We start from the raw sequence: 26,465 nt of genomic DNA, 5'->3' as shown, positions 1-26,465 counted from the left end.
GCCTAACCCTAAAGAAATGTTTTTGCACTTTTACTTTTTTCAGTAACAACAACATGGTCAAGAAAACACTGTTTCTCCTACTTAGGACCGGAAAAAGGTCCCCACAAGGCACGTCGTTTCACGTTTTGCTATCCTTGTGGGGACATTTGGCCCCAACAAGGATAGAAATACAAGAACACACACACACACACACACACACACACACACACACACACACACACACACACACACACACACACACAAAATCCAACCTTTGTCTTGAGTCTCCTGAAAACAAGTTGTCAGACATTTAACATTTGGAGATTGTGAAAAAATTGTCTGTTTTTTGGGGGAAGAAAATCTTTCTGAGATTTCAGCCTCTACTCTCAGACAGTTTGGTGTGTCATCCTCTGAAAACGGTTATTAAAAATACATGGTAGCATTCAGCTGTAGATAGATGCTTCCATTTGGTTCCAGCCCCTCCCCCTAAGAATACAATTTTAATCTGTTATTATTAGTCTATTCTATTGTGCAATAAAGAAACAAACTCACTCAAAATAAGGCTGTGCTTAATGTAATCAGTTATTAAATATCAGCAGTTTAATCTCCTTTGTGAATATTATGACTGTTTTGAAGATTTAAATCGTATGAGATCAACAACAGATGCTAACAGAGGCACCAGTCTTAATCACAACTGTTACTTTGAATACATGTCTTTAAATTAATTGTTTGTGATGAAATTAAGAGTAAACGTTTATTGTAAATTATTGGTGCTTTTCTTTCTTTCTTTCCTTCCTCTGGTTTTGTAAACCAGACGTAGTTTTCTAGTTTCCAGTTTTCTGTTCTATTCTATTCTATTCTATTCTATTCTATTCTATTTCAACTGTTATCAAAACCACAACACCTCATAATTTACTTATTTTTTTATATTAGCTCGTGAAAGTCTTTCCAGTCGGAGTCCGTTTAAAATTTAAACTGGATTGTACTCACGCGCCCTCACGCAGCCTGTTCTCGCGATACTTCGCGGAGGGGGCGTGATTACACGCACTGGGCTGTCACACGCGAGGCGTCCGTCCACAATCCGCTGCTTTTATCTGCGTCCTGTCTAAGGTGAGGGCAGCTGGTGGTTTTTCCAGACTCCTTCCTCCACGGGGATTCAGCAGACGGGATCCGGTCGCTCTCCGGGACTCACGGTATCGTAGTTTTGATTTCTGTCGATTATCAATGCGCGGAGTTAAATAACAATCTCGAGCTCTGTTTTTATCCCCTATGATATCCCCTCCAGACACATTTTTCCAGTTTCAGTCACGTTTCTCTCTTCAGATGAGTCAAGTCTTTTGTTTGTGCAAATAAATTAAAGCATCTTAACCACTAAAATTATTTATATTGTGAATTTATGCGGATTTTCCCGTTCAAAGCGTCAGTGAATATGTAACTGTGAAGAACTTCAAGCTGCAATCCCATTTTACTGCGGTTTGTTGTATAAACTCGCTCGAGCACATAACATGCCCTCGATGTGAGCCTTTCCTGTGCTCACCAGTGTGTCTGAAGCAGGATTTTCACTGTTTCCTCCGAAAAGCGACAGCGTGACTTTTCACACACATCCCTGAAGCTGCTATCTGTTATTTATCAACACATTGGCTGAACTTGGAGAAGTTATGCAAGAAAAATACCACTCTTCTTGATATCCACTGAACTCTGGACAGCAAACCACAGCTGTGTTGCAATCTGACTGACCTCTGGTCGTGTTCAGCCCACACACATATTTCTATTGTGCTCATGTAATTTCTTTGAGTGTGAATTTGATCTCACTGCCATTGTATGTTGTGTTTGGATTCCTCCCCCAGAGAGGATGTCTCTGTCCGGCTGGGTGTGTTTGGTGACCGGTGCCTCCAGGGGCATCGGCAGGGGGATCGCCCTGCAGCTCTCTGAGGCCGGAGCCACCGTCTACATCACGGGAAGACAGCAGAAAACCCTGAGACAAACCGCCGAAGAGGTGAAATTCAATCGCACTGTGACTTATAGATGTGTGATCAGTCAGTACAAGACTGAACGCTGGTAGAGGAACCAACGTAAACGCCTGCTCAGCTGTGGTGTTTTCGTGATCCGGTGTTTTTAATCGTCCACCAGGTGAAGGAGAGGGGCGGATACTGTGTGCCAGTCATCTGTGACTCTACAAAAGATGAAGAGATTGAAGAGCTGTTTGAGCAGATCCGACGCGAACAGAATGGCAGACTGGATCTTCTGGTGAACAATGCCTACGCTGGAGTGCAAGTGGGTATCATCATGACTGACCTTTTTTAGTGAACAGAGCGGTGATCAGCCTGCTGTCCACTCCCAGAGAGACGTAATACTTGTGGTGCCTTTCCAGGATATCTTTAACAACGTGGGTAAGAAGTTCTGGGAAACCGACCCGTCTATTTGGGACTCCATCAACAACACGGGTCTCAGGTAGTGTGTACTTTTCGGATTAGTCACATCTCGGATTCGAGCTGATTCACTGTCAGCCAAGTATATCAGGGTCATGCCTCCAATGATGATTTTCCAGTCATCAGCTGTTAGTCAGCTTGTTTTTTTCCAAGCTGCACTTTTGGATTGTGTAACATCAGAAGCGGAAAACTGGATAAAATCTGGAAAAATAGAATTTGTGTTTAATCGTATTGAATAACTGATTTTTTTTTCTCCCTATTTGTCAGGGGTCACTACTTTTTCTCGGTTTATGCATCCCGCATGATGGTGGCTCAGGGCCGAGGTTTGATCGTGACCATTTCATCGTTTGGAGGTCTGCAGTATCTTTTCAACGTGCCTTACGGTGTTGGTAAAGCTGCAGTAAGTTCTCCTCCCATGAACACTTAGGTTTTTGACACCATGTAATTGGATCTGTCTGTTATATCCTGGAGTGTATCTTTCAGCACAATGACATCTTTGTTTTTGTTGTTTCCAGTGTGACAGGTTGGCAGCAGACATGGCTGTTGAGCTGAAGAAAAGGGGCGTGGCCTCAGTCAGCCTGTGGCCCGGCGCCGTGCAGACGGAGCTGGTGTCTCAAATGATACTGCAGAATGAAGCTCCTTCAGGAGAAGAATCGAAGGTACATCCTTCCCCGAACCGCAAATCCTTCTTTTTGGCAGATACTTTACTTTTTTTTTTAATCTAAATATTGTTTAATTCTTTTAAACAGTTCAAGGACGTGTTTGCCAACGGAGAAACTACGGAACTGAGTGGGAAGTGCATCGTCAACTTGGCAAAGGGTAATTCCATCTGATACGGAAGGTGTGGAATGAAAACAGAAACTTGCATCTGCGTTCTGGCCCAAGTATAATCGATTATTCACAATCAAACTATTCTTTTTTGCAAAGTCAACATATTTTTTGTTTCTTTTTCTTTTTTTGCCTGAAAGATAAAAATCTGATGTCGCTGACTGGAAAAGTTCTCATGACTTGTGATCTGGCAAGGCGCTACGGGATACAAGATGTTGACGGTAAATGTGGATTTTCCATTTTTTTTTTTAATGTTTTTTGATTAGAAGGTTAAAGATTTGACCTCCCTGTTTACTTTGTGAATGTGCTTGTGTCCAGGGCGAAGCGTTGCTGACTACACGTCCCTGAAGTTCCTCCTGAGCCGGTCCTCCTATCTGTCCTGGCTCTCGGCTGTCGTCCCCTCGTTCATTCGGCTGCCTCGCATCATGCTCACCATGGCAAACAGCCGCTTCTGAGGATCGTCCACGCCACTCCAGCGTCGTCTCGTCGTCCACAGTCGTCGTTTCGCTCGACGACCACTCTTACTAATGACCGATGAATGAAGAATAACTCTAGATTCACACAATATTTGAAGCACTTATCAGTTGTATTTGTACAGATATCTGCATCTACTTGAATACTTTCTTACTCTGAAGATGTGAAGTTTGAAGTGTATAAAGACCCCGAGGGGGATGTTGAAGTATCCGCCTGCAGTACAGTGTGGGAGAAAGCAGTGTCTTCAGACCACTACAGGTTTCCTCTGAAGCACGGGACTGAAGGATTTTTTTTGGAGATCTGCATTTTGTACTCCTTGTTGTCTTGCCTTTGAAAAAAGAAAAAAACACTCATTCAGTTTGTACTTGTATTACAACTCATGTCACTACTGTAGTAAACAAAATAACCAGATAATAAATGAATACATTTTAAGAGCCACACATCTGTTTGTTTTGATTTTGAAATGTCTCATTGAGTTTGGATTGAAAGACATTTGGGTTCTGATATGTATAATCAGGTTAACTACAGGAATAAAACCAAATCCAAGTCCTCCGGTTGCAGATGAAGCAGGATGCATTAGGAGCGTGTTGTTAGGAAGACTTACAGCGCCATCTACTGAAACTTTGCAGTAAATAAAATCTAAGCTCTTACCTAATCCAGAAGATTCACTTTCTGACTTTTTCGATTGTACGCATGCGTCAAGAGGGGCGGACACGCACAACAACTCTCCGTTATAAATCAATATTTAGGGTGTTTGATAACAGTTGTTGATCACTTTTAAAGTCTTACTTGTCCGAGTTGAAGGTCCCGGAAGCGGAGGGAGGAGTTGGGAGGAGTGGATCCTGCGACAGAACAACTTTTTTTCCCCCAGCTGTGCAGCAGCTGCATGTTCTGTAACTCCAGCCTCGATCCACAGCCCACACCTCCATCTGGCAAACCGCCAAACACAGATAACACCGAGCTGCAGCGCTCTAACAACACGTTTCCCTGTTTCCTCTCACTTCACCTGGGACTCGACAGACCAGATCCACCGGCGATTCGGAGGTACGGACTGCATCTTATTTATTTATTTATTTATTTATTTATTTATTTATTTAGCTGTCTATACGTTGATGTTGCAGTGCATTGTGTTATGCAACAGGAGTTTCTTGATTAAAATCTTAACTAAATGTAAAGACAGTCGTGCTTTTGTGTTTGCACGAGAAAAAGGTTTTGTGAAAAGGGAACAATTTGTTCCCGAAAGGGGTAAAAAAAAAAAAAGAAAAGAAAAGACAAAATATGAAAACTGCTCATTATACCAAAAAAGTTCATTGTCAAGGTTTTCTGGGCTTGTGTAGCCACTGTTACAACCTGATTTTTTTTAATATGTGAAATTTGGGCAAACTTTGGATTTTAGTTTTAATGACAAGATCAGTCATATGACTGACTTCACGCCAAAAAGTTCTTTTTTTTTTTTTTTTTTTTGCCAAAAGTTGGGGGGGTCCTTCGTGTTATATAATTCCAGCTGTCCAGGAATCGTTTTAAGTCTGTACAGTAGGTGGCAACAGCACTGCTTGATTTATGCAGTGGTGTCACACTTACACCAATGTGTAGATGCATAAAACCTTAGAGGCTTTCAATTCATGCTGTGTGTTTTCACATTACACGGTGTATCTCATTTATGGTACTGGGTTTGGATTCCGCCCCCCCCCCCCCCCCCAGAGAGGATGTCTCTGTCCGGCTGGGTGTGTTTGGTGACCGGGGCCTCCAGGGGCATCGGCAGGGGGATCGCCCTGCAGCTGTCTGAGGCCGGAGCCACCGTCTACATCACGGGACGAAAGGAGAACACTCTGAAGGAAACAGCTGAACAGGTGGTTTGTCGAAAAGCTTAGAGACTCTGAAATGCATATGATTGAACTTGAAAGAATGGCTTCTTCTCTGACATTGCTGTTTTCAACACAGGTGAAGGAAAGGGGTGGCGACTGTGTGCCAGTCATCTGTGACTCTACAAAAGATGAAGACATTGAAGAGCTGTTCGAGCAGATCAAGCGTGAGCAGAATGGCAGACTGGATCTTCTGGTGAACAACGCCTACGCTGGCATACAGGTCAGTGCTGGAATGACGAGAAGCGCTTCCTCTTCATTTGACTGCGTTATCTGAAAATTTGACTAAAGCTGACCAATGACGAACCAGGAAATGGGATGCAGCTTCACTGTCGACATTGTGTGCTGTTCCAGGATATCTTTGAGAACATTGGCAAGAAGTTCTGGGAAACTGATCCGTCTATTTGGGACTCAATCAACAACGCAGGTCTGAGGTACTGTGTGTATTCTGCTTAATCATATCCAGTCAGTAAGATGACTCAACTTCTTTTTGTACCAGAAGAAGCAAAAAACCAGTGATGGGTAAAATAATCATTTGATGTTCTCTGATTTGTCAGGGGTCACTACTTTTTCTCAGTTTATGCGTCCCGCATGATGGTGGCTCAGGGCCGAGGTTTGATCGTGACCATTTCGTCTTTCGGAGGTCTGCAGTATCTTTTCAGTGTCCCATACGGTGTTGGAAAAGCCGCAGTAAGTTCTCCTCCCGAGAAGATTTATGTTTCTGACACCCAGAACATGCACTATGCAATTAGACCTGTCTGTTATATATCTTTCTTCACATGCCGTCTGCATAATAAAATCTTTGTTTTGTTTGTTTCCAGTGTGACAGGCTGGCAGTAGACATGGCCGTTGAGCTCAGGAGCAGGGGAGTGGCCTCAGTCAGCGTGTGGCCCGGAGCCGTCCGAACAGAACTGCTTTGTGGGTTCACAGGGATCGACGTCCTGCCAGGCATAGATACAAATGTAAACTCTAACGTCTAACAGCAAATTGATTCTTCACCAGAGCTCCTTGAATCGTTCTGAATGTATTTTCTCCTCGTCAGCTCCAGGATGTCATGGCCAATGCAGAAACCACGGAACTGAGTGGGAGGTGCATCGTCAACCTGGCGAAAGGTAAGACTGGCTGATCCGACTGAATCAAACTGAAGAGTGTTTTACACTCTGTGGCCTGTGCATTTATATTTTTGTTTCTGTTTTTGCATGACAGATAAAAATCTGATGTCAATGACTGGGAAAGTCCTGATGACCTGTGACCTGGCGAGGCGCTACGGGATACAAGATGTTGATGGTAAGCATGACTTTTTTTTTAAAATCAATTTGAAATGTAATGTTGCCATACAAACAGTGAAATCCAATGCTTGTTTATTTTTTTCCAGGGAGGAGTGTAATTGACTACACGTCCCTAAAGTTCATCGTGAGTAAGATCCCGTATCTGTCCTGGCTCTCGGCGGTCGTCCCCTCGTTCATTCGAATGCCTCGCATCATGCTCACCATGGCAAACAGCCGCTTCTGAGGATTCTCTCAATCATTCCTGAAATAACAGCACCACAGACTCATGACCTTTGGAAGGAGTATTTATCCTACTGCATGTACGCACATATCCGTCTTTTTATTCTGTAATGGATGTTGTTCATGAATGTGAATCTTTGAAGCTTGAGGGAAAAGAATGTGAACATGAAGGTTATGCTGTTATTCAGGCAGTATAAGACAATCATAAAACCACTCACTGTGAAGGTTGCTATCTGTTGCAAGAGGTTTTTATAAGCTCACTGTATTTTAAAAAAAATGTAATCATTTTGCATGCTCTGCAGTTATTTTCACACTTTTTACATTTGCATTGTGGTTATAAAAGGACGCACACTACTATTTGCATAACCTATATTTAGCTCACTACTAATATTACCATTACCATGACACTACTATTCTGTTTTTTCATTTATATAATAAAAATTAAATGAAAAAAAGAGTCATGTTTGCCTACTGGTGTTCACGTTTCCACTTTCCTATAATTTCAAGTCAAACCCCTGATGAAGAGTGGTGTAATGTTGCACTGTCACAGAGTTGAGATATTGTTTAAGGACACACTGTATTGCTGAAACGCTGCTGATTGTGTGGTTTTATCTTGTTACCAGTAGAAAGAGAGAGCTAACAAGGTGATAAATGCTTTGTAGGAACTGTGAGTACGTGTTAACTTGTCTTGACTGTCCTGGTGCTTCATAAACTCTTAAGGCGGATATCATAACAGTTGCTTTTAACAACTGCAGATAGAATTCTGACATGCTAATAAAACTAATCTATCACTTAGAAAAAACACTGAGGAGGCACTGCTGGTAAAATACTCGATTAGACTGATGGGCGTTAAGTCCATTTCTGCCTCAGAGTTGAGTGAAGCTTAGGCTTAGTGAGGCTTAGGTAGCAAATATTTTGGGTTAACCTGGTCTGGGAAAGATTTTAGTGTCTGATTTAGTAGGTGACAAATGAAGGAAGTATCTACTTTAAATGTACTTCCAAATATTTTCAAAATAAAGAACTGTTCTATTTTTAACTCCAAAGGGAGGTCTCCAAAAAAATCTGAGTTAGATCTAAGACAGGTTTTTGAAGTGGGATTTGTGCCTTCTCATTCACAGAGAAGGTCAAACAAATCCAAATGTATATTATATAGTAGGTATTACCAAAATACCTGTGATATGGGCAGTTCTAAGACTCACTGGAGGGAACTGAAAAGAGTTTTTCACTTTCTTGTTATAAAACTCAGTTACTGCCAGAATTTTTCTATCATCTAAAACAATGTACCCCGCAAAATATACCCCAGACAGAACTGGTGAGTCTGTGGGAATAAAATAAGGGTTATTCTGTTTTAATCAGAAGATTGACCATCCTCAACATGCTTTGTTTTTGATTAATAGTCTCATCGGATTCAATGATTCACATGCTCATGTTTGAGCAGGTATCTTTATTCTTTATGTATGTATATAAGTTTTGTTGGCAAAACAGGGGTGTAGTGGTTGTCCAAATAATGAGAACACTGGGTTTGTGTCCAGGCCAGAACCTTTAAGTGTGGCGTTTGCATGGTCTCTGTGTGCATCTAAACCTGTACTGTGAGCAATAATAGGGCTTTTTCCAACAACCCAAAGACATATTTGTTTGATTTATTGGTGACTCTCGGTCTCTGGTTAATGCCTGTGTAAATGATTGTCATTCTGTGAAGGACTGATGACCTGTCCAGCATGTGCACCGCCCTTCATACTTCTGCTGGGATAAACTCCAGCCAATTTATAAGATTAGACAATAAATCAATGAATGGATGGATGGATTGCTGATGGATTGTTTGTTGGGTACTCTGCACATTCACATTTTTACAGTTGCAAACAGTGTAAAAAACAAGACGTGCAATATATAAATATAATGGAACATGTGCGTTAGATTTTTTTTTTCCAAAAAAAATAAGATTATTCAGTCTCCATTGCTTTGTTGACAGCTTAAGATCTGATTCCGAATAAACAAAGATATAAAGAAAAAACTAAAAGTCCCAAAAAAGAAAAAGAGACAAACCAAGCGGAGTGGAGACGTATTTGTGCAGACTTTGTCCCGAAGGAGACCCACAGCCTCATATGTTTGGGAACTGCGGGTTAAGTGGACCATTACACTCGGAGAGATGCTGTTTTTTTTGTGCCAGATTTTTCTCCTCGCCGTGGCACAGGGGGAGCTGCTGGGTGGCCGGCATGGAGATGTTTTTTTAGCCTACTGTCGCGGATTTATTATACAGGCGCCCGGTCCCTCCAATCCCCGGGCCGCTCGGCCAGACTGGCACACCCACCGGCCGCCGTCACAGCCGGGGAGCTGGGCCTTGTGGGCTTCCTGGTCCTCGGCTCCGCCTCGCCACGATCTGGCCGGACAGGGGGAAACACTTCTCAGTTAAAGAACAAAAGCAGCCACGGGCGGACCGAGCGGCTCCGGATTCAGACCCCAAAGCTCCCCGGCTGGAAGATCGGAGTCCTCTCCGGGAAGAACGCGGCCGACGGGCTCAAGTCGCGCGAGCGGGACGCAAACTTGATCGGCTCCTCATCTTTATATATCCAGACCGTAATCCACCGAGCGGCGGTGGAGAAATAAGACAAGGGTCAAACAAACAGACGGACGGTATTGTTTCCCCGGCGAGCCGCTCAACTTCGGCCATTAAAAGGCGGAGGGGGAGACGAGGAACTCCGACTTTCTCGGGCTTCGGCTTCTCGGAAACAAAGCCCGCGGATAAAGTATTGTTCGGGGGGTATTTTCGGTAAGTTTATTTTTATGTTTCACTGAAGCGTGTCTGACGACGGAGTGCGCCTGTGCAGAGGGAAGCGTTTTACTTAGTACGCCATAAAGAGGAGGGAGGGGGGGTGGGGGGGGGCCGCGGACTGCTATTGTTGCTCGAACACTGGGCAACTTTTAACGCCTTTTGGTTCTGACCGAAGCAAAAAAAAAGATAGAATGTAGGAACTCCTCGCCGCGGTAAAAATAAATAAATAAATAAATAAATAAATAAATAAATAAAGCAGCTGGAGGGGGCCGGGGGCCTTCCCCTGATCTCATTCCCAATGGGGATTGGAGTGTGTCACCAGTGACTAATAGTTTTATTTCATAATTGTTGGCCCGTGTGTGGGATACACGAAAACCTCTATTTTTTTGTGATTCACATGAAGTCCATTCCAGCAGTAGTTTATTTACCGACCAAATGTCAGTCATTTCTTTCGTTGCTCCAAAAAAGATCAACTCCCCCAAATTTAGAGGGATATTCAGGAGATTGGCCTACATGTTTCTGAAACACCTGTTTAGTAAAAAAAAAAAAAAAAATACTGCAAAGGGTGATATTTTAAAGCTCAGTTCCAAAGTTAACCTGAATTAAAACCCATCCAGTTTGATGTTTTCATCACACACTGTGACATTAGGAGCCGCGTGAGCACCTGTTGCTGAAGAAAACATGTTTATTCAAAGTTTTAATCCTATTTATTGCAGATCAAATGTGTGCTTTTATTACTTCAACACGCACAGTGTGCCGCTAATACTTCTCATTTAATGTTTTCACAGGTTTCTGTTGTATCTGTCTTCGTGAAGAGGCCACACTTATCTTTCGCTACGTAGAACTTGGAAGTGGAACAAAGCCCGAAGACTGAAAAGGGTGAGAAAGTAGATTGTGATGGATTTCTCATGGAGCCCATTCCCTCTGCACCCACCCTCTGCCACCAATCCCCCCTCCGCCCCTCACCTCACACAAAACAAAAGTCAGTCTCCACACTTTGGGGGGAGGGGAGACACAGTCTGGCCGGAGTATACGACTAGTTTCACAGAGTGTCCAGAATAAGAAGAGAGCAAAGTAGGGGGGAAGGGGAGGCAGCTGTCAGATAATTGACTTTGAGAATGAATGAGAACATAAAGTTCCTAAAACATCAGCATCTGTACTCTTGAGATGAAAATGTCCTTCCATCACTCTGATCTTATCTGTTACGCTGAAACGGCTTCGAAGTAAAGACGAGCAAAAAAAAAAAAAAAAAAAAAAAAATCGATAACTGAGTCTTTTGCTTTTCTGTTTTTCTTAGGGTAAAGAGCATATTTTGATCGCCCAGATGGCAACACAAGCTGAACGGAATGGCAGAAACGGACTGGTTGTCAGCATGAAGGAGCCTTTCGAAGGAGAAACAACAAACGCAGAATGTGAAGGAAAGCCTAAAGCTAAGCGGTCCTCCAGGGATTTGCGTCACTCTGCCAGCTCAGCTGAAAGCAATACAAGTGGCGTAGCTAGCTTCACCACCAACCACAACTCCGTTGTGTGCCTGCCTTTGGTGTCGGAGGGACTGAAACTGGTGTGGACTCAGTCGGATCAGACCCGTGAACTTGACACAATTTCAGAGCTAGTCCAAGCCTTTAACCTATTTCCATATCCGTCATCCCGGGAGGTCAGCACTTTGGCCCGGGTTTGTGCCTTGCCACTGGACAAAGTTAAAGTGTGGTTTATGGTGCAGCGAATTAAATATGGCATCAGCTGGTCCTCGGAGGAGATCGAGGAGACGAGGCGTAAGCTCGCAGTGCCTGATATCTGTGATGACTCTCCCGAGCCCACCGAGGAATCAAATGGGAAAAGCGACAGCAAAGGTTACGAAGACTTTGTTTTTGAGGATAAAGACACTGAAGAAGCTGAGAGTGATGTCTCTCATTTCATTCCCCAGAATATCCCAAAGTGTGAGTCACCCGATTCATATAAACCAGCCAAACCTGCGACCCCCTGTTTCAGTTCCACCCTCCCACCGCCTCAGGATTCATACTATTACCGCCCACCAGCAGATACACCAGCAAGTCCAGCACAAGAAGCAACCCTCGATCTTTCAGAGCCGTCTTCACAACCGCACCGTCATGGACGCTACAAAAAATCCAAAGCTCAGCTGGCAGCCCTTCGCAAGAGCTTTCTGAGAGAGAACTGGCCTGCAGAGGCAGAGCTCAGACGTTTGCAGGAAGAAACTGGGTTGACCCGTAACGACATTCGTAAATGGTTCAGTGACAGTCGTTACCAGCTCAGAGTTGGTCGAGGAAGCCTGGCAGCAGCTCAGAACTTTTCACATCACACTGCTGTAGCGGGCAAACAAGAGCAGCAATCCCAGCCTCTTTCACTTATTACTCCAAAATCTCGCCAGCCCAATGGGGTGAAAACCCATGAAGGTGCTCGTGGCAATGGGATTAGAAATTCACATTTCTTTCAGACGTTTTTGTCAAACAGCCTGGAAGCGTTTGGAGAAAGGGTCCTTGACACTCCAGGTTACGAGGTTGCGGAGGAGCATTCTGTGGAGGAGGACAGCATTAAAGACGAGGAACCAAACGAGGATGAACCTTTACAGTTAACCAAGACATGCAAGCCTGAGCCAGAAGTTCCGCAGGAATCGACGAGCGTGCTCCCATCGTCGCCCCATTCTTCTCCGTCTGAAAGCCCGCCTCTTGCTGCATCGCCCAGCAAAACACTTCCAAGTAAAACCAGCACGTCGAGGAGGTCGGCCCACGCGGCGAAGATCAAGGCCCCGCCGACTCCTGAGCCGTTCTCCGGAGCCTCCACATCCACATCACCTGCCCTCACTCCTGGAGGGCGCCCGAGAAAAACCAAGGAGCAGCTGGACGTGCTAAAGCAGCACTTCCTGCGCTGTCAGTGGCCCAAGAGTGAAGATTACACTGAGCTTGTTAAGCTTACGGGTTTACCTCGGGCAGATGTGATTCAGTGGTTTGGGGACACGCGGTACGCTGTGAAAAACGGCCAGCTGCGCTGGGTCAAAGGTGTCCGTGACCAGTTCTTGGCAGAACTTGCCGCCCAGCAGAGCAGCAGCGGTCTCACTAATGGGGGTGGGACGTCCACGCGGCCAGGCAGCCGCAAAAGAAAGTCCACAATGAATGGAAGCAGCGCAGATTCACCGGATCTCCAGCCGCTGGAAGTCTATTATCTTTCAACAGGCTCACTCCATGAAAAAGACCTTGACTCTCTATGCAAGAAATCAAGGATGAGCTACCAGCAGGTACGGGACTGGTTTGCAGCTCGGGATGTTGGGGAGACTGACCAAGAACTTATCGTTAGTTAAAAGCATTTCTAGAAGTTGGTGGGGTACCCCCACGTCTTTAGCATCAAGTGAAATTATTACTTTGGTTTATATTGCTTTAATTGAGGCAGGTTTGTGACATCCAGTCTTCCCAGTACAAGCCCAGCGTGAGGTTTGTTTTTATATATGCTGCATTCCCTGCTTATTCTAATATATTTGGACTTGAATTATAATTGTGCTGCCTGTATTGATGTAAATAGAACAGTTACTTGTACACTGGTTTGCTCTATATTTCTGAGCTTATTTTTGTTTAGATATCTCTTCTACAGATTTTTGCTAGTATGCTATTGTAGCAGTATAATTTAAACTGGTTGAACATTTGGTACCTGGCAATGGCAGACGATGTACTGCTCCAAAAAATGTCTTCATTGACTAATTAGTTGACTGATCACTGTGCGTAAATCATTCCTTCTCACCCAGTTATTCCTTCTCACGACAAGCACACTGGACATGAACACTTTAAGTTGATATGTTGCACATTGGATTTCAAGCCTGCTGCATTTACTGTAAGTAGAGCAACTCAGTACCACATGAAATGTACTTTTATCCAAAAACAATTGCTATCAATCCGCATTGATTACTTACTTCTAAAATCATGCTTCTGAAACAGCTTTGATTTTGCATCTGATGTCTACGTTATATTTCTGGAACCCGTACCATTTCCCTTTAAAAATGACCTGCTGTGATACCTCGCTCACTGAATTTTTTTTTTTTTATTTGCAAGAAGAAGAAAAAAAAAAACAAAAAAAAAATGGAGAAACGTTTAACAGTACTTAGCTGCTGTGACTACAGCTATATCGAAAATGTCCGAAGTTACTCATTGATTAGCTCAGTGTTTTCCTCTTGTCTTAATAGGTATAGGTATGACTTGTTTATAATATAGACAAACTAGATGAGATGGGAGTCCATATATTGTATAAGTAGCAAAGGATTCCGACCCAAAGAAAAAAAAAGTTTAGTTTTCATTGTGATGTGTAGCGCAAGCATATTTTCAATGTATCAGTTCATGTATCTGTTGTTTCTGACTTTGCTGTTTGCAAGCGGAAAAAACTTCACACTAAAGAACTGGTTAGTTGAACTACAGAGAATAAAGTGGGCTTCAAGTGAAGTCCGAGTTTAGTTCCTTAGGAATGACAGAGGTTAGTTAAGAAACTCTACAAAGCAGTGTGCATCACTTTGTTTTCTTTTCCTTTTAGTCATAAAAAGCTAAAGTCTCATGCTATGGAGAGACATTCATAACATGTAGTGTCTTCCTTTGCCTGTGTTTTCGATGTACTTGTTTTTTTTTTTTTTTTTCCTGTTTGAGAAGATTCTCATTTGCACATTTGTGTCACTGGAAACCAGTAAAAGATTTGCCTTTTATAAACGTGTATGCAAACAATTATTTGAGCACGGCGTTGATTGATGGTATTCGTTTTTATTCAGTGAAAACAAGTGGCTGTGAAATTGAGCAGAAATCCTTCCATGTGGTTAAAATATGTCCTCTGTGAATAGATTACTGCTTCTGTCAAATTCTATGTGACAGAACAGTTTATAGAAGAACATGGCCATGACGGTTACATATCAAGACAGGTAGAATATTGTGCTTAACACTTTTCAGCTTTTGAGTAAACATTGAACATAAAGTATTTTATTTACGCCATCGCGGTGCTGATGAACAGATCCATAACTCATAAGCACGTCTGAAAGTGGGCATTTCTTCAATATCTGGGTGACTGCACGGATAATCCGCTCAGGAACTGCAGCTGGAAGACATGCGGGGTCTCCGTTCTGAGGATGAGAGTGATTCACTGACTCAGTATAGAGTAAAACCATTCCGAATGTAACACCGTGCCTGGATGACGGGTGTCCAGCAGCCGTCCCTCACCTGGTAGGAGTGTTGAACGATGTGGGTGTTCCTTCATACAAACATAAACATAAGAGTTTAAAAGAAATCTGGAAAAATCTTCTTTCTAAAACATTTGGAATTCTGTACTTTCGATTTCCATGGCTTATGGGAGAGTAAGACATCAAACCATTCAGTTTGTATGAAATAAAGAAATTGGAGGTTTCACCATTTGAATCAAACTAAAAAAATGATCACTTTCAGTGTGTTGTAATCTTTTGAGATGCGGCTGTTCCTGTGCAGAGAAGCTAAATAACCCAGCACTAGTGGAAGGACTACAGGACGCCATCACAGCCACACTTACTTTGTTCTTGACGAGAACTGTGGCTGGAAATAGATGTAGTCGATTGGGGAGTCTGACAACATAAACAGAGAAAATGACTTAGTGAAGCAATGAAACCTAAAGGATCCATTTGTGCCTAAGTGTGATGTAGAATTGAATATTCCATTTGTACTCCCACCTCTGCTATGAATTTCAGATTGTGATAAATTATGGAAATTCATTCTTGATCTGGGAAAACCACTGAAGAGATGCAGTGCGGCACTTTCCCATACAGGTGAACAGCTTTTACAATTCAAGATCTTACCAGACAGGCATAGACAATATTATTAAGCTTATTGTGTTGAAGTTAATCTCTCTAAATTAATCATATCAACCTTACTTAATGAAGGAATACAGTAACAAAAAGTGCACATTTATTCTCCACGAAATCGATCGAACGCTGGGAGTGAGCAGTTATTTAACAACCCTTGTGATGCATAGACATGTTACATGAACACAACAGTCGCCTTGAGTAACAGAAAACGGTGACAAACAGTGTTACTGTAACTACTCTCACACGCAGAGGTGGAGGGGGCAACGCTCTGCACTGCAGACTCTTAATGACAGTAGAATCGAAACTTTCCTGACTGAAGATGAAATCTGTTCAAAAGTGGCGTTTCTGCGTCTTGAGGGATTTATTCGGAACAGCTTATGGTGTGTGCAAAGTGTTGAGTTCCACAGCTGAAAAGCAAGCGTTTGGAGGTAACTGGTGACTCAGAATTTCCTGTAGGTTAAATGTGTGTCTGCGTGTTGTTGTGTGTCTTTCCGTATTTGCCTTGTGATGGACTAAACCCGTCCACGGTGTGCTTCACCTTCAAAACCACAACTGGGTTGCAGAGAGACAGTCTCACACACTCTAACCTGGGGGAGAAATATAGCCAACGATTCTAAGAATGCACGTGTGAGAAAATTAGAGTAAACTCGTGTGCATAAGAGGAAAGTGAGCCCCGTTTGGATTTGAACCCACAAGATTCTCGCTGCAGCGAGACTGCTGCTCACCAAAGTGTCTCCCTGTGGCCTTGAATAGATTTTACACAGTAATAAACAGCAGAATACTCACATTAAGGGAGAGACTAGGGGCTCGGATTCTGGACCACCTGTGGGACTCTGCCGATCCGATACAACTGCAACACAGAAAACAAATTTAAGGCCCCATTTACACATCATTTGACAGAGAAAACTAAACTTTTTTTTTTTTCCATCAAACATACCTCAGCAGTCTGGAATGAGGGGTGACTGGAAGACAAAAGCAAGAAAACAATAACTGAAATAAAATGACATTCAGGACTGAAAACAGTATCAAATGTAACAAAGTAAAAACAACTCTAATAACCTGGAGAGGTGACAGCCACCGGGAGGGACATCCTCTGGGAGCTGTTCAGCAAAATATAACACTGATCTGTTTAAGAATTAACCTGTAGAACTTTGTTATGCAATGTGATACCTGTCGGTTACAATCTCCCCTGAGGAAACCTAAGGCACAGAAAGTGTGCTGGTAAGATTAGTTGTGTCATTTAAAATGTGACAGACAGCCCATGCTTCCTAGATGCGTGCAGAACTTACCCTCCGGTTGGAAAACGGCTTCTTTAAATCAGCATTCTCTTGTTTCAGCTCTGAAATCTCTCTTTTCAGCTCCGAGTTCTCTCTCTTCAGCTCAGAAATTTGTCTTGAGGTAACACATGAGAAGAGAGCTGCTGCAGTGGCTTATTTAGACACCCTCACAGATACAATAATAGATGACAAATTCACCTGTAACCCTGATCTGTGACTTCCTTCAGTTGCTTTTCTAGATCGCTTGACTTGCGCTTGAAGTGTGCTATGATTAGTGCCATCTGTGTCTGCTGGAAAGTGGCAATCTAAAAGGCATGGGGACACCACAATTAAATATGATGGAATGAAATGAAATACAGCAATTCGCTCAAATAAAATAATGTATGGTGCAACAAAAGTGATGCATTTAGAAATGCCTGAGTCAGTATTACCAGATTAACTAGCTGCGTGTATTTTGTGCACAGCATAAACAGACCTGGGTTATGTGTTTCAGACGTGACTGGAAAAGCTTCAAAGGGTCCTGGAAAAACACTTTCTCCTGTGGCTTCATCTAAAATAGAAACATGTCTGCATTTAAAACTGTGGCTGAGTTAAATAAGGCCATCCTCTTTTGGTGGCATCAGACGGGAATCTGTCGTGATCGTGTCAAACCCACTAACATCATCTGTGATGGCCTGATAGCTGCAGCTGCACCCACAGGTGCCACACTGATCTGAGGAGGGAAAAAAAAAAATCACAAGACTCATGAGTAGCCTGAGAGATTTCTGGACGTATTATGTAAGATTGTAATATCATATAGGTGCACGGAACAGGACGTTCTTACTGGGTTTAATGCATGCATCACAGAAGATATGGCCACAGCTCGACACAGCAAACTTCGACCCACTATTCTTGAAGCACTGGTTACAGTGGAACCAGTCCATTTTTAGTCCCTTATGTCCCCTTTTCTGAACGGATTGCAACACACACACACACACACACACACACACACACACACACACACACACACACACACAGATCAGTAACAATGAGAAAGAAACACAGCTGATTCTTTTTTTTAGCTAAAATTCAACATGGGTTTCACAACATGATTAGTGATTGCTATATTGCCATTTTATTTTCACTGAAATGCAGTGAATATCTTTACTGCTGTTGTATTGATGCAGAACCTGCAACACAAAAAGTACCTTCAACACCAGTGTGTCCACAATTCCCTATTGCTGTGTGCAATAAATGCTCAGTTGGAGTTCATAGATAAGACAATGAACAAACCATTTGTGGCCAGAAATATCAAACATGTTTGTCCTGAGTATTCATTCTGTGCATTTTAAATAGTACAATGCTTCTTGTTGTGATCACACTGATTTATCAGACCATTTCATTATGTTAGAGGAAAAGGTATATGTAAAGTTGAACTACATTTTATATCCAGGTGACTCTCAAAATAAAAGTATTTCAAAATAATTGAGCATCCCGTTAAAGATATTTTCCATATCGTTTTCCTCCTATATGTGCACGAGTTAGGGCTCAATACACAGAAGTGTACGTGGATAGCGCGCACACTTTATACCTGCAGTTTTTGATGGAATAAATTCGACTGTACTTCCCCACAAGAGGTTTGTAGAGTTTGACAAATAACTACTGTAAACAATCCGTACTGCTAGCAAACTAAACTCACATTAAGCGAATGTCTAAACACTCGAGATGTGTACAAATGCAGAATATTAAACCGTGTTACCCTTAAATCTCTTAGTTACCTTTTGAAGCTTTATCCTGATGAACGCTGCTAGCTAAAGCAGCCGCGCGAGCTCCGGCGCCAATCCCGCTGCCTAGGCAACCCAAAGGGGCGGAGCCCGCCCCCCCTCCAGAAAAAAAAAAAAAAAAAAAAAAAAAAGAAAAACTTTACCAACTTGGTTTCCCTTTTCAGTCACTAAAAAGTTTAAGCTTTTGAAGCCAATGCTTTATAAGTGTCACCTAAAAGACACCCACCATGTGTAATGCGGTTAACAGTATATTGATAACAAGTCAATACAGAGACTCCAGCATTTCAAGTCAAATCTTTATTGGTCACATCCGACAAAAGACAAGCAGGCACCAAGCTTCTACAAAACTGAATAAAAACTTAAGTCAGAGTGAAAGAGCCAGTTCGTTTACCTGTAGGAGGGAGAAAAAAAAAGAAACTAAGTGCATTGAAAACCAACACACCATTTTAAAAATGCATATGCTTTAACATACTTCAGTTGTCCGTTATTATGAGGGGCCCAAGGGTCACCTTTTTCTGGACTGCACGTTTCCCTGCGCAAAAGAGAAGTGAAGTTAACAGCAACCCCACTAAACTACACCAGGAACTGTGTCATGATAGATACCAGATTCTAAACTCCTGATCTTCCTGCTCTTGCAGGTAGAACCACAGCAGTCACACAAACTGTTATATGAAGGATTGTCCAGCAAGTTCCATCTGAAAGACAAGTTTAGTCACATCATACACATGTCAGATACACCTGTTGAAGTTCGACTGTCTCACTCACCCCTGGTCTTTCACATAGTGGCAGGCCTTCTTGGTTTTGTCCAGACCATTGGGGTCCCAAGCCACCAGAGTGCAGTGGATAAACACCTTGTGGACAAATGAACGTCAGTAAATGCATTCGAGAGTTTCATCTGGAAAATATGAAGTTTAGTTTACCTCTTCCCCCAGAGCAAACCTAAAGGCCTGAAGGGAGAGTTTGATTTCTGAAGAGTTTTCTCTAGGTTCAAATCGTGAACGCGACTCCTTGCTGTCCACAAGACAGCTGTATGGTGGAAAAGTCATGTTACTTAATGTAACGCTTGGAAGGAGGGGGGGGGCAAACAAAGTTACAGGTAGAAGAGAAAACAGTACCCCTTATTGGAGATTATAGTGTATAAGCTACTTCCAGGTCGCAGGTCTGGTGTGGTGGAGGCTTCACATTCTTCAAGTAGCAGCAGCAAGGGCTGATGGGACCCCTGCTCCACACTGGCCATGATGGGGATGATTGAGCCCAGGGGAAAGCTTGTAGATTCAGCAGGACCTGAAAAGTCAGCTAAAGACCAGAGAGGTGTCAGTGGTATCTGCAGGAGTCTAACGCACAAGCTTGATACTCACCATTCATGAGCCCAATATGGAACACCAGCGCGTCTTGATCATAGGTGTCAAACTCGGGCAGACTGTACTCCGGGCTCCAGCGTTCAGGCCTGCATCAAATCCAGCAACGGCACTGAAAACCCGAACGCTACGTTTTGCTTATTCTTGTCAGCAAGAGTTGAGCGTGAACACCCACCTGTCATATTCACAGACTATCAGATAAGATTCCGGAGAAGCTTGAGGGTCAGAGGACGGCTTGTAAGACAACTCAGTGAAGTACATTAGAGTCTTCCCCGTGACCTGAGAGAAACAGGAGTTACAGCACTTGGTAATAAGAGTTCATTCAAAAGACCATTTTGGGGCTACTCACCAACTGCCTGAAGTTACAGTCAGTGAAGTAAACGCTGAAAACCGCCTCCCTGGCTGTGGTGCTGCTGGGAAAACAGCTCCCCAGACGGAACAATGAAGTGTCAACATGTGGTCTGTGCTCCGTCCACACCAGCGTCACAAAATCAGGCCTGCAGTCCAGCGTCAGGTCTGCGTAAAAAACAAAACGCAGCTTCTTAAAAAGTCCAGAGCTGAGGAGAAGCAGCATTTAACAGACACAGTACCTGCATTGACTGACACGGCAGCGACCAGGCTCAGGAGCGGCACACACCACCAGACAAACGCCATCATGACAGAATGCCCCCTGCCTCCTCCTCACCAGGTTTTATCTCCGCTGACGGGGTCATTCAAGGCAACGTCTTTCAGCTGGTAGCAAGCCACAGTCACAGCTGAGTCTGCACACCTTCAACAGTTTAACTCATGATTATACCGACGCAATAAAGTCACATTCAGCAGAGAAATATATGTGAGGTCAATAAGAGTTTCCACTTTATTAATGCCCTGACATTAGAGAATGACAAAGATATATTAAATATTGAAGAGTTCACACAGACTTACAAAGAAATTTTGACTTTGTGTTGATGAGAAGTGTGAAAAAATAAAACTTTATTAAGTTTAAAATTCTGTAAATGTGGAGTTGGAAAGCAAAACAAAAATGGAGAGACAAATTTGAAATAATTTACTAGGAAAGTCTGCACAGTTGTGTCATTGGCAACACTCGCTTCACAGCAAGAATATATCCAGTTGGAGTTCGAGCACGGAGACGCTCTGTGCTGAATTTGCATGTTCTCCCTGTGTAAGCATGTGTTTTCTCCGGGTGCTCCTCCTGGGGGGTATTGCACAAAAGTAGGATAAGGGATTAAGCCGGCAGACTGTAGTTATCGTGTGGTGATCTTGTGGTTATCCTGGACGAAGTTAGCCTCAAGTTGATTGCACAAAAACTGGCCAAGTTTATCCCGGACAATTCAACATGGTGATTATTCTCTGCAGGTAGCCTGCTCCACAGCAGACTCACTACCCAGGATAAGATTAAACATGCTGCTGTGTTGTCAACAATGTGAGAAATGGGCGTGGTTTACAGCATTTCCTTGATTTTTCCACACATTACATCATTTAATCATCCTGCAGCCAAATCTTACAAATGTAGTCATTGTGTTTGCAGGGTCTGGTTGACTTTAGTATCATTTTGTTGCTCAGATTATATGAAGACCAAAATAACTTTCAACACAGACATTTCAGAATCATTTCTTTATTAATTCAAGTCCTACAATAAAAGGTTCACAATTATTGTAAAGACAATGGAAAGAAAAACCTTAATGAAATTGGTACTAAACCACACTGATGTAAAAAAATAAAGAATAAGAAATAAAATACAACAACCCTGAAGCTACACAATAACAAAATGAGAAACAAAGGAAAAATAAATGCATCACACCACTGAAATGGATGACAATATAACAGACAGCATATCATTTTGTCTTAACTGTCTCCTGAAAACAGGAAAATCGTCCTATTTAAGGACTCCACCTTTAGGAGTGAAAGAGTCCCACATCATTCTGACTCCATTTTTTTAATGGCTAAAATCACACAGAAATCCATTCTCAGAAGACAACAAATTTATCACTTCATTTGATAATTGCTCTTTGGGCTACACTTAAGTAACTTACCAGACTGCAGAATATTTTTATGTTTGGTTTTCACCTGCTGCAGGTTCTTTTCTGGCCGGACAGGTTTGTTCTTCATTACAGATGAGGGGTGAAACAGAACACAGCACACAACTGATTCAACAGATAACACGGACACAGAGTTGAAATTTTCTTTGAGCTTAATTGTACTTCGCATAACCCGAGTAGCATGCACTTCTATGGGCCACATTAAAGCAAAACACCAGCATTTGACTTGAAAAGTCATCAGCTCCACATCCTTGAACTGTAATGTTGACAGTGTCTGTGGAGGACAGGTTATTTATTGTACATGTTGGCGCTACTTACACATTAAGCCGGTCATTATTAACTGCCAGGCTTTTTCCCTCTCCTTTTTTTTTTTAACAGCACTCATATTGCTTTTCTTGTGAATTATATGTTTTACTTCTTCACATAGTTGAAGAAGCATTGCCTGTTCATCAGGGTGCGAACTGGGGGGGGTCTCAACCCCCTCTGAGACATAAAGCCCCCAGAAAACATGATTTGTGATTTTTTTGTTGTTGTTTTGTTTTTTTTGGAGGGGGGAGGCTAAATATTGGCAAAACGTGCACTTATCCTATCCTGATGCTCCACACCTGGCTTGAGTAGGCCGCGTCTTTTCATCCTGGCTCGGCAAACGTGCAACCGATTAATCCGAGAAAACACCGACTAGGCTTACTCAAGCCGCGCATTTTCATTTATCCTGGATGTTTTTATCCTACTTTTGTGCAACTCCCCCCGCGGTTCCTCTCATTACCCTAAACATGACGTATATGACACAAAACCGTTTGTAGGTGTGAACGTGTGAAGTGGTGACCTCTCCAGGATGTATTCTGCACTCAGTCAAGTTCTCTGCAATCCTGTTACATCAAGTGGCATGATGGACAGAATGGATTAAGCTTTCAAAAAAGTAGGACACTTGACCTGATTGTAGAAATGTATTTTGATCTCATACATAACAGTATTCCTTGTAATATAATACATTATTTGAAATGTAATGGGAATAAAAAAGATCTGGATGGGGTATGAAAAAACATGTCCAGACAGGTTGTTTTGGTGTGAGGAAATATTGTGCATACTCCAAAGATGACAGGATAAACAGACATTCAAGTTTCAGTTTCAGAAAGGAGTTACTTAAAAAAAAGAAACATGAAATGACAGAAGTTGTGAACACAAATTGATGACTTGTTGCCATTATTCTGATGCAGTCAATACAGTAAATTCTTTTGACAAGAAATTAGAGTGATACTGTCTCCCAGATCATCCTTTCAGTTTGACACAAGGTGATCCCTGCTTCCCCAAGAAAGCATTTAAGGGAAAGCTCTAATTTGCTTGTTGCAGCTTATAACACAAAATCAAACTATGTCAATGTGCTGATCAGCGTTTTTGCCTTACAGTATGAACTTTGCAAGAGAAAGTTTTTTTTTTTATAAAATTTGCCTTTAGGGCAAAGTTCAGGCCATTGCCCTCATTAGATTACCAGCAGCGGATGAAACAAAGCTGGATGTCAGGCATTTCAAACATGACTAGAGAGCTTCTAGTTCCATCAGTGTTCTTATAATTGAGAGCGGTTGCTCTGAATGTAGTTTGAGTTTACACCAATCCTAAAGGATGGCAGTTTGTGCCGAGCGTGTGAGAGTGTTTGAAACCTACAGTTTCAACCGTTTTGAGCAATAGTATTGGTGATGTTGAGAGAAACTTGATAAGTCAAGCTACAAAATTGGACAGAACATGAATCCGATTTGTCATTGTGATATTGGAGAAAAAAAAGATTATGACTTCAAGTTGGACATTCTCAGTTTGGAAAGAGGCAGTAAAGCTGCTTTTAGATTTAAAAACCTGCTTGTTTCAAACTAAGCTCATTCTTCACTGCCAATACACTGACTACAGGTTTGTTAGCTGAGAATTCATCTTCAAGATACTACTGGTGAAAGTTTTTTTTTTATTACTTGTTTTTTTTAACAAGACTATCATTTAGGAAATTATATCCAAGTTTAACACAGAAGCACAAAGTCAGTCGTTGCTGTACTTTAATGTATCCAAGGAGGGAAAAAAGCAAAACAAAGCACCATCTCAAAGCTTTACAAATGATAAATGTTGATGTCCACTGCATGTCTCTCCATCAGTTGAGTTTTTCCTGTAAAGACAAAAGTGCTTAAACATCCTCTCATTTAACCCAAACGCTTCAAATGCAAAACACCCGTTACCCAATTCACCTCCGACATGTCGGCAGCCTCCACTGATGCGTTGTTGGCCCTCGGATCAGATGGGTCCACAATGATGATAGGTCCCAACACAGTTGTTTGACTCAGGCTGTGAGAATCTGGAACAAAAAAAAAAGTGGTGAAATCATGACTGAAAGGAGCACAATCTTGCAATTATCCAAGGTGGCATTGACACAATACCCCATTCAACGCCTCTTTTGGAGCGAGTCCTGCAGCTTGAAGAGCAGCAGCTGCAGAGGGAGCTCTGCAACGGGTCATCAAGAAGCTGCCAGCTATGGAAAGAAGCAAACGTAGCAATTATGTCAGCATTAAGAACTGTACTTTGCACATCATTTCTGGGCAAAAATGAATATTAGTTTGAATAGGTTTTGAAACTATAATTACCTGTCCTCTTCCTTCACGTAATGGCAGGTCTTCTTATTTTCATTAAGCACCTCGGGATCCCAAGCTACCAGCTTACAGTGGATGTACACCTGAGAGCCACAAAAATCTGCGTTCTCAAAAGGGCAGTTTCCAGAAGTATGTTCCGTTTTACCACCCTCACCTCCTTTCCAAGACCAAACTTGAAGGACTGCAAGTAGAGGATTAGCGCTGAAGAGTGGTATCGAGGAAGGAACACCGAGTTTCCATTGACGCTTTCAAAGAGACACCTAAAAATGTAATCCAGTTAGAAATAATCCCTTCCATGGTCCATACAGATTTGGTAGACAGTGGAGACCTACCCCTGATTGCCAACGATGGGGTAAAGCTGTTTGCCGGGCTTCAGTTCTGGCGAGGTGGCTGCCACACACTCCTCCATGAGCAGCATCAGTGGCTGATGGGATTTCTGTTCCACTGCTGCCCAGATTGGCATGAATGAGCCCAGGGGGATGATGTTGGTCTTTGCTATCCCCGTTAGCAGCTCTGTGAGAGAACAGTGGGTCAGAAGAGCGTCTGGACTGACGTTTGTATTTTTATATAAATCGTGAAAACCAACCGTTGAGAAGCGCCATGTGGAAGACCAGCCCACCGTGACCCTCAGAAACTCCCGATCCAGGGTTCAGAAATGGGGGAACCCATCCCTCAGGTCTGAAATACCAGACACAAATCTCTCATGACACTGCTACTCGGTTAAATCTGAAATTCAGCCAAAACCCATTTACTACCTTAAGAAAGCGCATTCAACAGGATACGTAAAAGCCGGAGGTTTAGATTTCGCTTCAGGTCTAAAAGTCAGCTCGTTCGTATAGAGCAAGTATTTTCCCTTCATCTGCAGAGAAAAACACTAAAGTTAAAAACAAGTGGCTGGAAGGTGCCTCAGTTTGATATTTCTGATACATTACCAGTTTCCTGAACTTGCACTGTGTGAAGTCGGCGTTGAAGTGGGCCTCCCCCTCTCCACTGGGCAGCACCTTGAGCTGAGAGGCCATGCAGTTTCCCAGGAAGAAGCGAGCTGCGTACGGCACATAATCCGGGTGGATCCTCCATGTGATTTTAACAGCGTCTTTCTCGCAGACTACTTTGATTTCTGTGGGAAAGTTCTCATGATCACCTGTTCCAGTACACAACAGACAGAAAACTCTCCACACGTGTGACGAATACCTGCATTGACGGCAGCTGCCGTGAAAACGGCTGCAACGATCACACCGAGGTAAAAATGGCCCGCCATGTCTGAATGACTGAGGCTCACCTTGTGCCCTGCAGGGTTTATAGAGTTCCTGTCTAATCAACTGAATGATGGACACCTGTGTGAAGGCGGGGCAGGACTCAGTCTGGGCAAGCTTCAGTCAATTCTCAAGACAGTGTGTTTTGAGATGGGAAGAAGGCATCCTGGGCGATTTTACAAGATTTGTACAATTCAGTCGCAAAAGTTTGAATAAAGCTCTTCCTCATGGAAGTGCTGTGTTTAAGAAAAGCGTTGCCTGAACTTAAACTTATTTTTCAGACTAACATTTATGCAAAATAAAAAATGGAAGTCACCTTCATACTGGTAATTTGAGAGATGAACGATTAAACACCAAAGGTGATCATTCAAGTCTTCCTTGTAGAACATGTTATTTTATGGACAAGCGCTCCTCTGTGTATGAGTTATATTAGATTTCAAGACTTTATTTCTGCACTGTGTTTACTTAATCTCCAACCCTAACTACTGT

General features: G+C 42.7%; 5 protein-coding genes across 5 annotated transcripts; 3 read left to right on the top strand and 2 right to left on the bottom strand.

Annotated features, from left to right (window-relative positions):
• The first annotated feature begins 1,039 nt into the window (after nt 1-1,039).
• On the top strand, nt 1,040-4,280 carry LOC115405981 (dehydrogenase/reductase SDR family member 1-like). Its single transcript, XM_030115814.1, has 9 exons — nt 1,040-1,172; nt 1,827-1,975; nt 2,110-2,253; nt 2,351-2,430; nt 2,676-2,808; nt 2,924-3,067; nt 3,158-3,227; nt 3,377-3,457; nt 3,555-4,280. The coding sequence occupies exons 2-9, from the start codon at nt 1,832-1,834 to the stop codon at nt 3,689-3,691; spliced, it is 933 nt and encodes a 310-aa protein (XP_029971674.1). The 5' UTR covers nt 1,040-1,172; nt 1,827-1,831; the 3' UTR covers nt 3,692-4,280.
• A 140-nt stretch (nt 4,281-4,420) lies between these two features.
• Nucleotides 4,421-7,537, top strand: LOC115405982 (dehydrogenase/reductase SDR family member 1-like). Its single transcript, XM_030115815.1, has 9 exons — nt 4,421-4,754; nt 5,412-5,560; nt 5,652-5,795; nt 5,927-6,006; nt 6,130-6,262; nt 6,394-6,534; nt 6,615-6,684; nt 6,779-6,859; nt 6,948-7,537. The coding sequence occupies exons 2-9, from the start codon at nt 5,417-5,419 to the stop codon at nt 7,082-7,084; spliced, it is 930 nt and encodes a 309-aa protein (XP_029971675.1). The 5' UTR covers nt 4,421-4,754; nt 5,412-5,416; the 3' UTR covers nt 7,085-7,537.
• A 1,901-nt stretch (nt 7,538-9,438) lies between these two features.
• On the top strand, nt 9,439-14,126 carry homeza (homeobox and leucine zipper encoding a). Its single transcript, XM_030115237.1, has 3 exons — nt 9,439-9,847; nt 10,639-10,729; nt 11,148-14,126. The coding sequence occupies exon 3, from the start codon at nt 11,175-11,177 to the stop codon at nt 13,161-13,163; it is 1,989 nt and encodes a 662-aa protein (XP_029971097.1). The 5' UTR covers nt 9,439-9,847; nt 10,639-10,729; nt 11,148-11,174; the 3' UTR covers nt 13,164-14,126.
• A 5,144-nt stretch (nt 14,127-19,270) lies between these two features.
• On the bottom strand, nt 19,271-20,804 carry zp3f.1 (zona pellucida glycoprotein 3f, tandem duplicate 1). Its single transcript, XM_030115095.1, has 8 exons — nt 20,651-20,804; nt 20,410-20,576; nt 20,236-20,339; nt 20,061-20,149; nt 19,818-19,998; nt 19,623-19,728; nt 19,468-19,553; nt 19,271-19,397 (listed from the first exon to the last, which is right to left on the bottom strand). Exons 1-8 carry the CDS (start codon nt 20,715-20,717, stop codon nt 19,271-19,273), a joined length of 927 nt encoding a protein of 308 aa, XP_029970955.1. The 5' UTR covers nt 20,718-20,804.
• A 3,426-nt stretch (nt 20,805-24,230) lies between these two features.
• On the bottom strand, nt 24,231-25,981 carry zp3f.2 (zona pellucida glycoprotein 3f, tandem duplicate 2). The gene is made up of 10 exons (XM_030115090.1): nt 25,915-25,981; nt 25,656-25,840; nt 25,479-25,582; nt 25,310-25,401; nt 25,056-25,236; nt 24,878-24,983; nt 24,718-24,806; nt 24,514-24,605; nt 24,316-24,431; nt 24,231-24,245 (listed from the first exon to the last, which is right to left on the bottom strand). The coding sequence occupies exons 1-10, from the start codon at nt 25,979-25,981 to the stop codon at nt 24,231-24,233; spliced, it is 1,047 nt and encodes a 348-aa protein (XP_029970950.1).
• Between the last annotated feature and the right edge of the window lie 484 nt (nt 25,982-26,465).

The sequence above is a fragment of the Salarias fasciatus genome, chromosome 18 (genome assembly GCF_902148845.1).
Source record: "Salarias fasciatus chromosome 18, fSalaFa1.1, whole genome shotgun sequence".
NCBI classification, from domain to species: Eukaryota; Metazoa; Chordata; class Actinopteri; order Blenniiformes; family Blenniidae; genus Salarias; species Salarias fasciatus.
The sequence above is the reverse complement of the archived record's forward strand: the minus strand, read 5'-3'. Positions and strand labels throughout refer to the sequence as shown.

Excerpts from the sequence above, each read along its gene's own strand:
- zp3f.2 (XM_030115090.1), bottom strand. The coding sequence starts at position 25,981 with ATGGCGGGCCATTTTTACCTCGGTGTGATCGTTGCAGCCGTTTTCACG. Across the intron at positions 25,402-25,478 it reads GTTGAATGCGCTTTCTTAAG|ACCTGAGGGATGGGTTCCCC; the intron begins GTAGTAAATGGG and ends CTGGTATTTCAG. Across the intron at positions 24,984-25,055 it reads CCCATCGTTGGCAATCAGGG|GTGTCTCTTTGAAAGCGTCA; the intron begins GTAGGTCTCCAC and ends TTACATTTTTAG.
- zp3f.1 (XM_030115095.1), bottom strand. The coding sequence starts at position 20,717 with ATGATGGCGTTTGTCTGGTGGTGTGTGCCGCTCCTGAGCCTGGTCGCT. Across the intron at positions 20,577-20,650 it reads TGCCGTGTCAGTCAATGCAG|ACCTGACGCTGGACTGCAGG; the intron begins GTACTGTGTCTG and ends TTTTTTACGCAG. Across the intron at positions 20,340-20,409 it reads ACTGTAACTTCAGGCAGTTG|GTCACGGGGAAGACTCTAAT; the intron begins GTGAGTAGCCCC and ends TGTTTCTCTCAG.
- LOC115405982 (XM_030115815.1), top strand. The coding sequence starts at position 5,417 with ATGTCTCTGTCCGGCTGGGTGTGTTTGGTGACCGGGGCCTCCAGGGGC. Across the intron at positions 6,263-6,393 it reads ACGGTGTTGGAAAAGCCGCA|TGTGACAGGCTGGCAGTAGA; the intron begins GTAAGTTCTCCT and ends GTTTGTTTCCAG. Across the intron at positions 6,860-6,947 it reads CGGGATACAAGATGTTGATG|GGAGGAGTGTAATTGACTAC; the intron begins GTAAGCATGACT and ends ATTTTTTTCCAG.
- LOC115405981 (XM_030115814.1), top strand. The coding sequence starts at position 1,832 with ATGTCTCTGTCCGGCTGGGTGTGTTTGGTGACCGGTGCCTCCAGGGGC. Across the intron at positions 2,254-2,350 it reads ATGCCTACGCTGGAGTGCAA|GATATCTTTAACAACGTGGG; the intron begins GTGGGTATCATC and ends GTGCCTTTCCAG. Across the intron at positions 2,431-2,675 it reads ATCAACAACACGGGTCTCAG|GGGTCACTACTTTTTCTCGG; the intron begins GTAGTGTGTACT and ends CCTATTTGTCAG.
- homeza (XM_030115237.1), top strand. The coding sequence starts at position 11,175 with ATGGCAACACAAGCTGAACGGAATGGCAGAAACGGACTGGTTGTCAGC.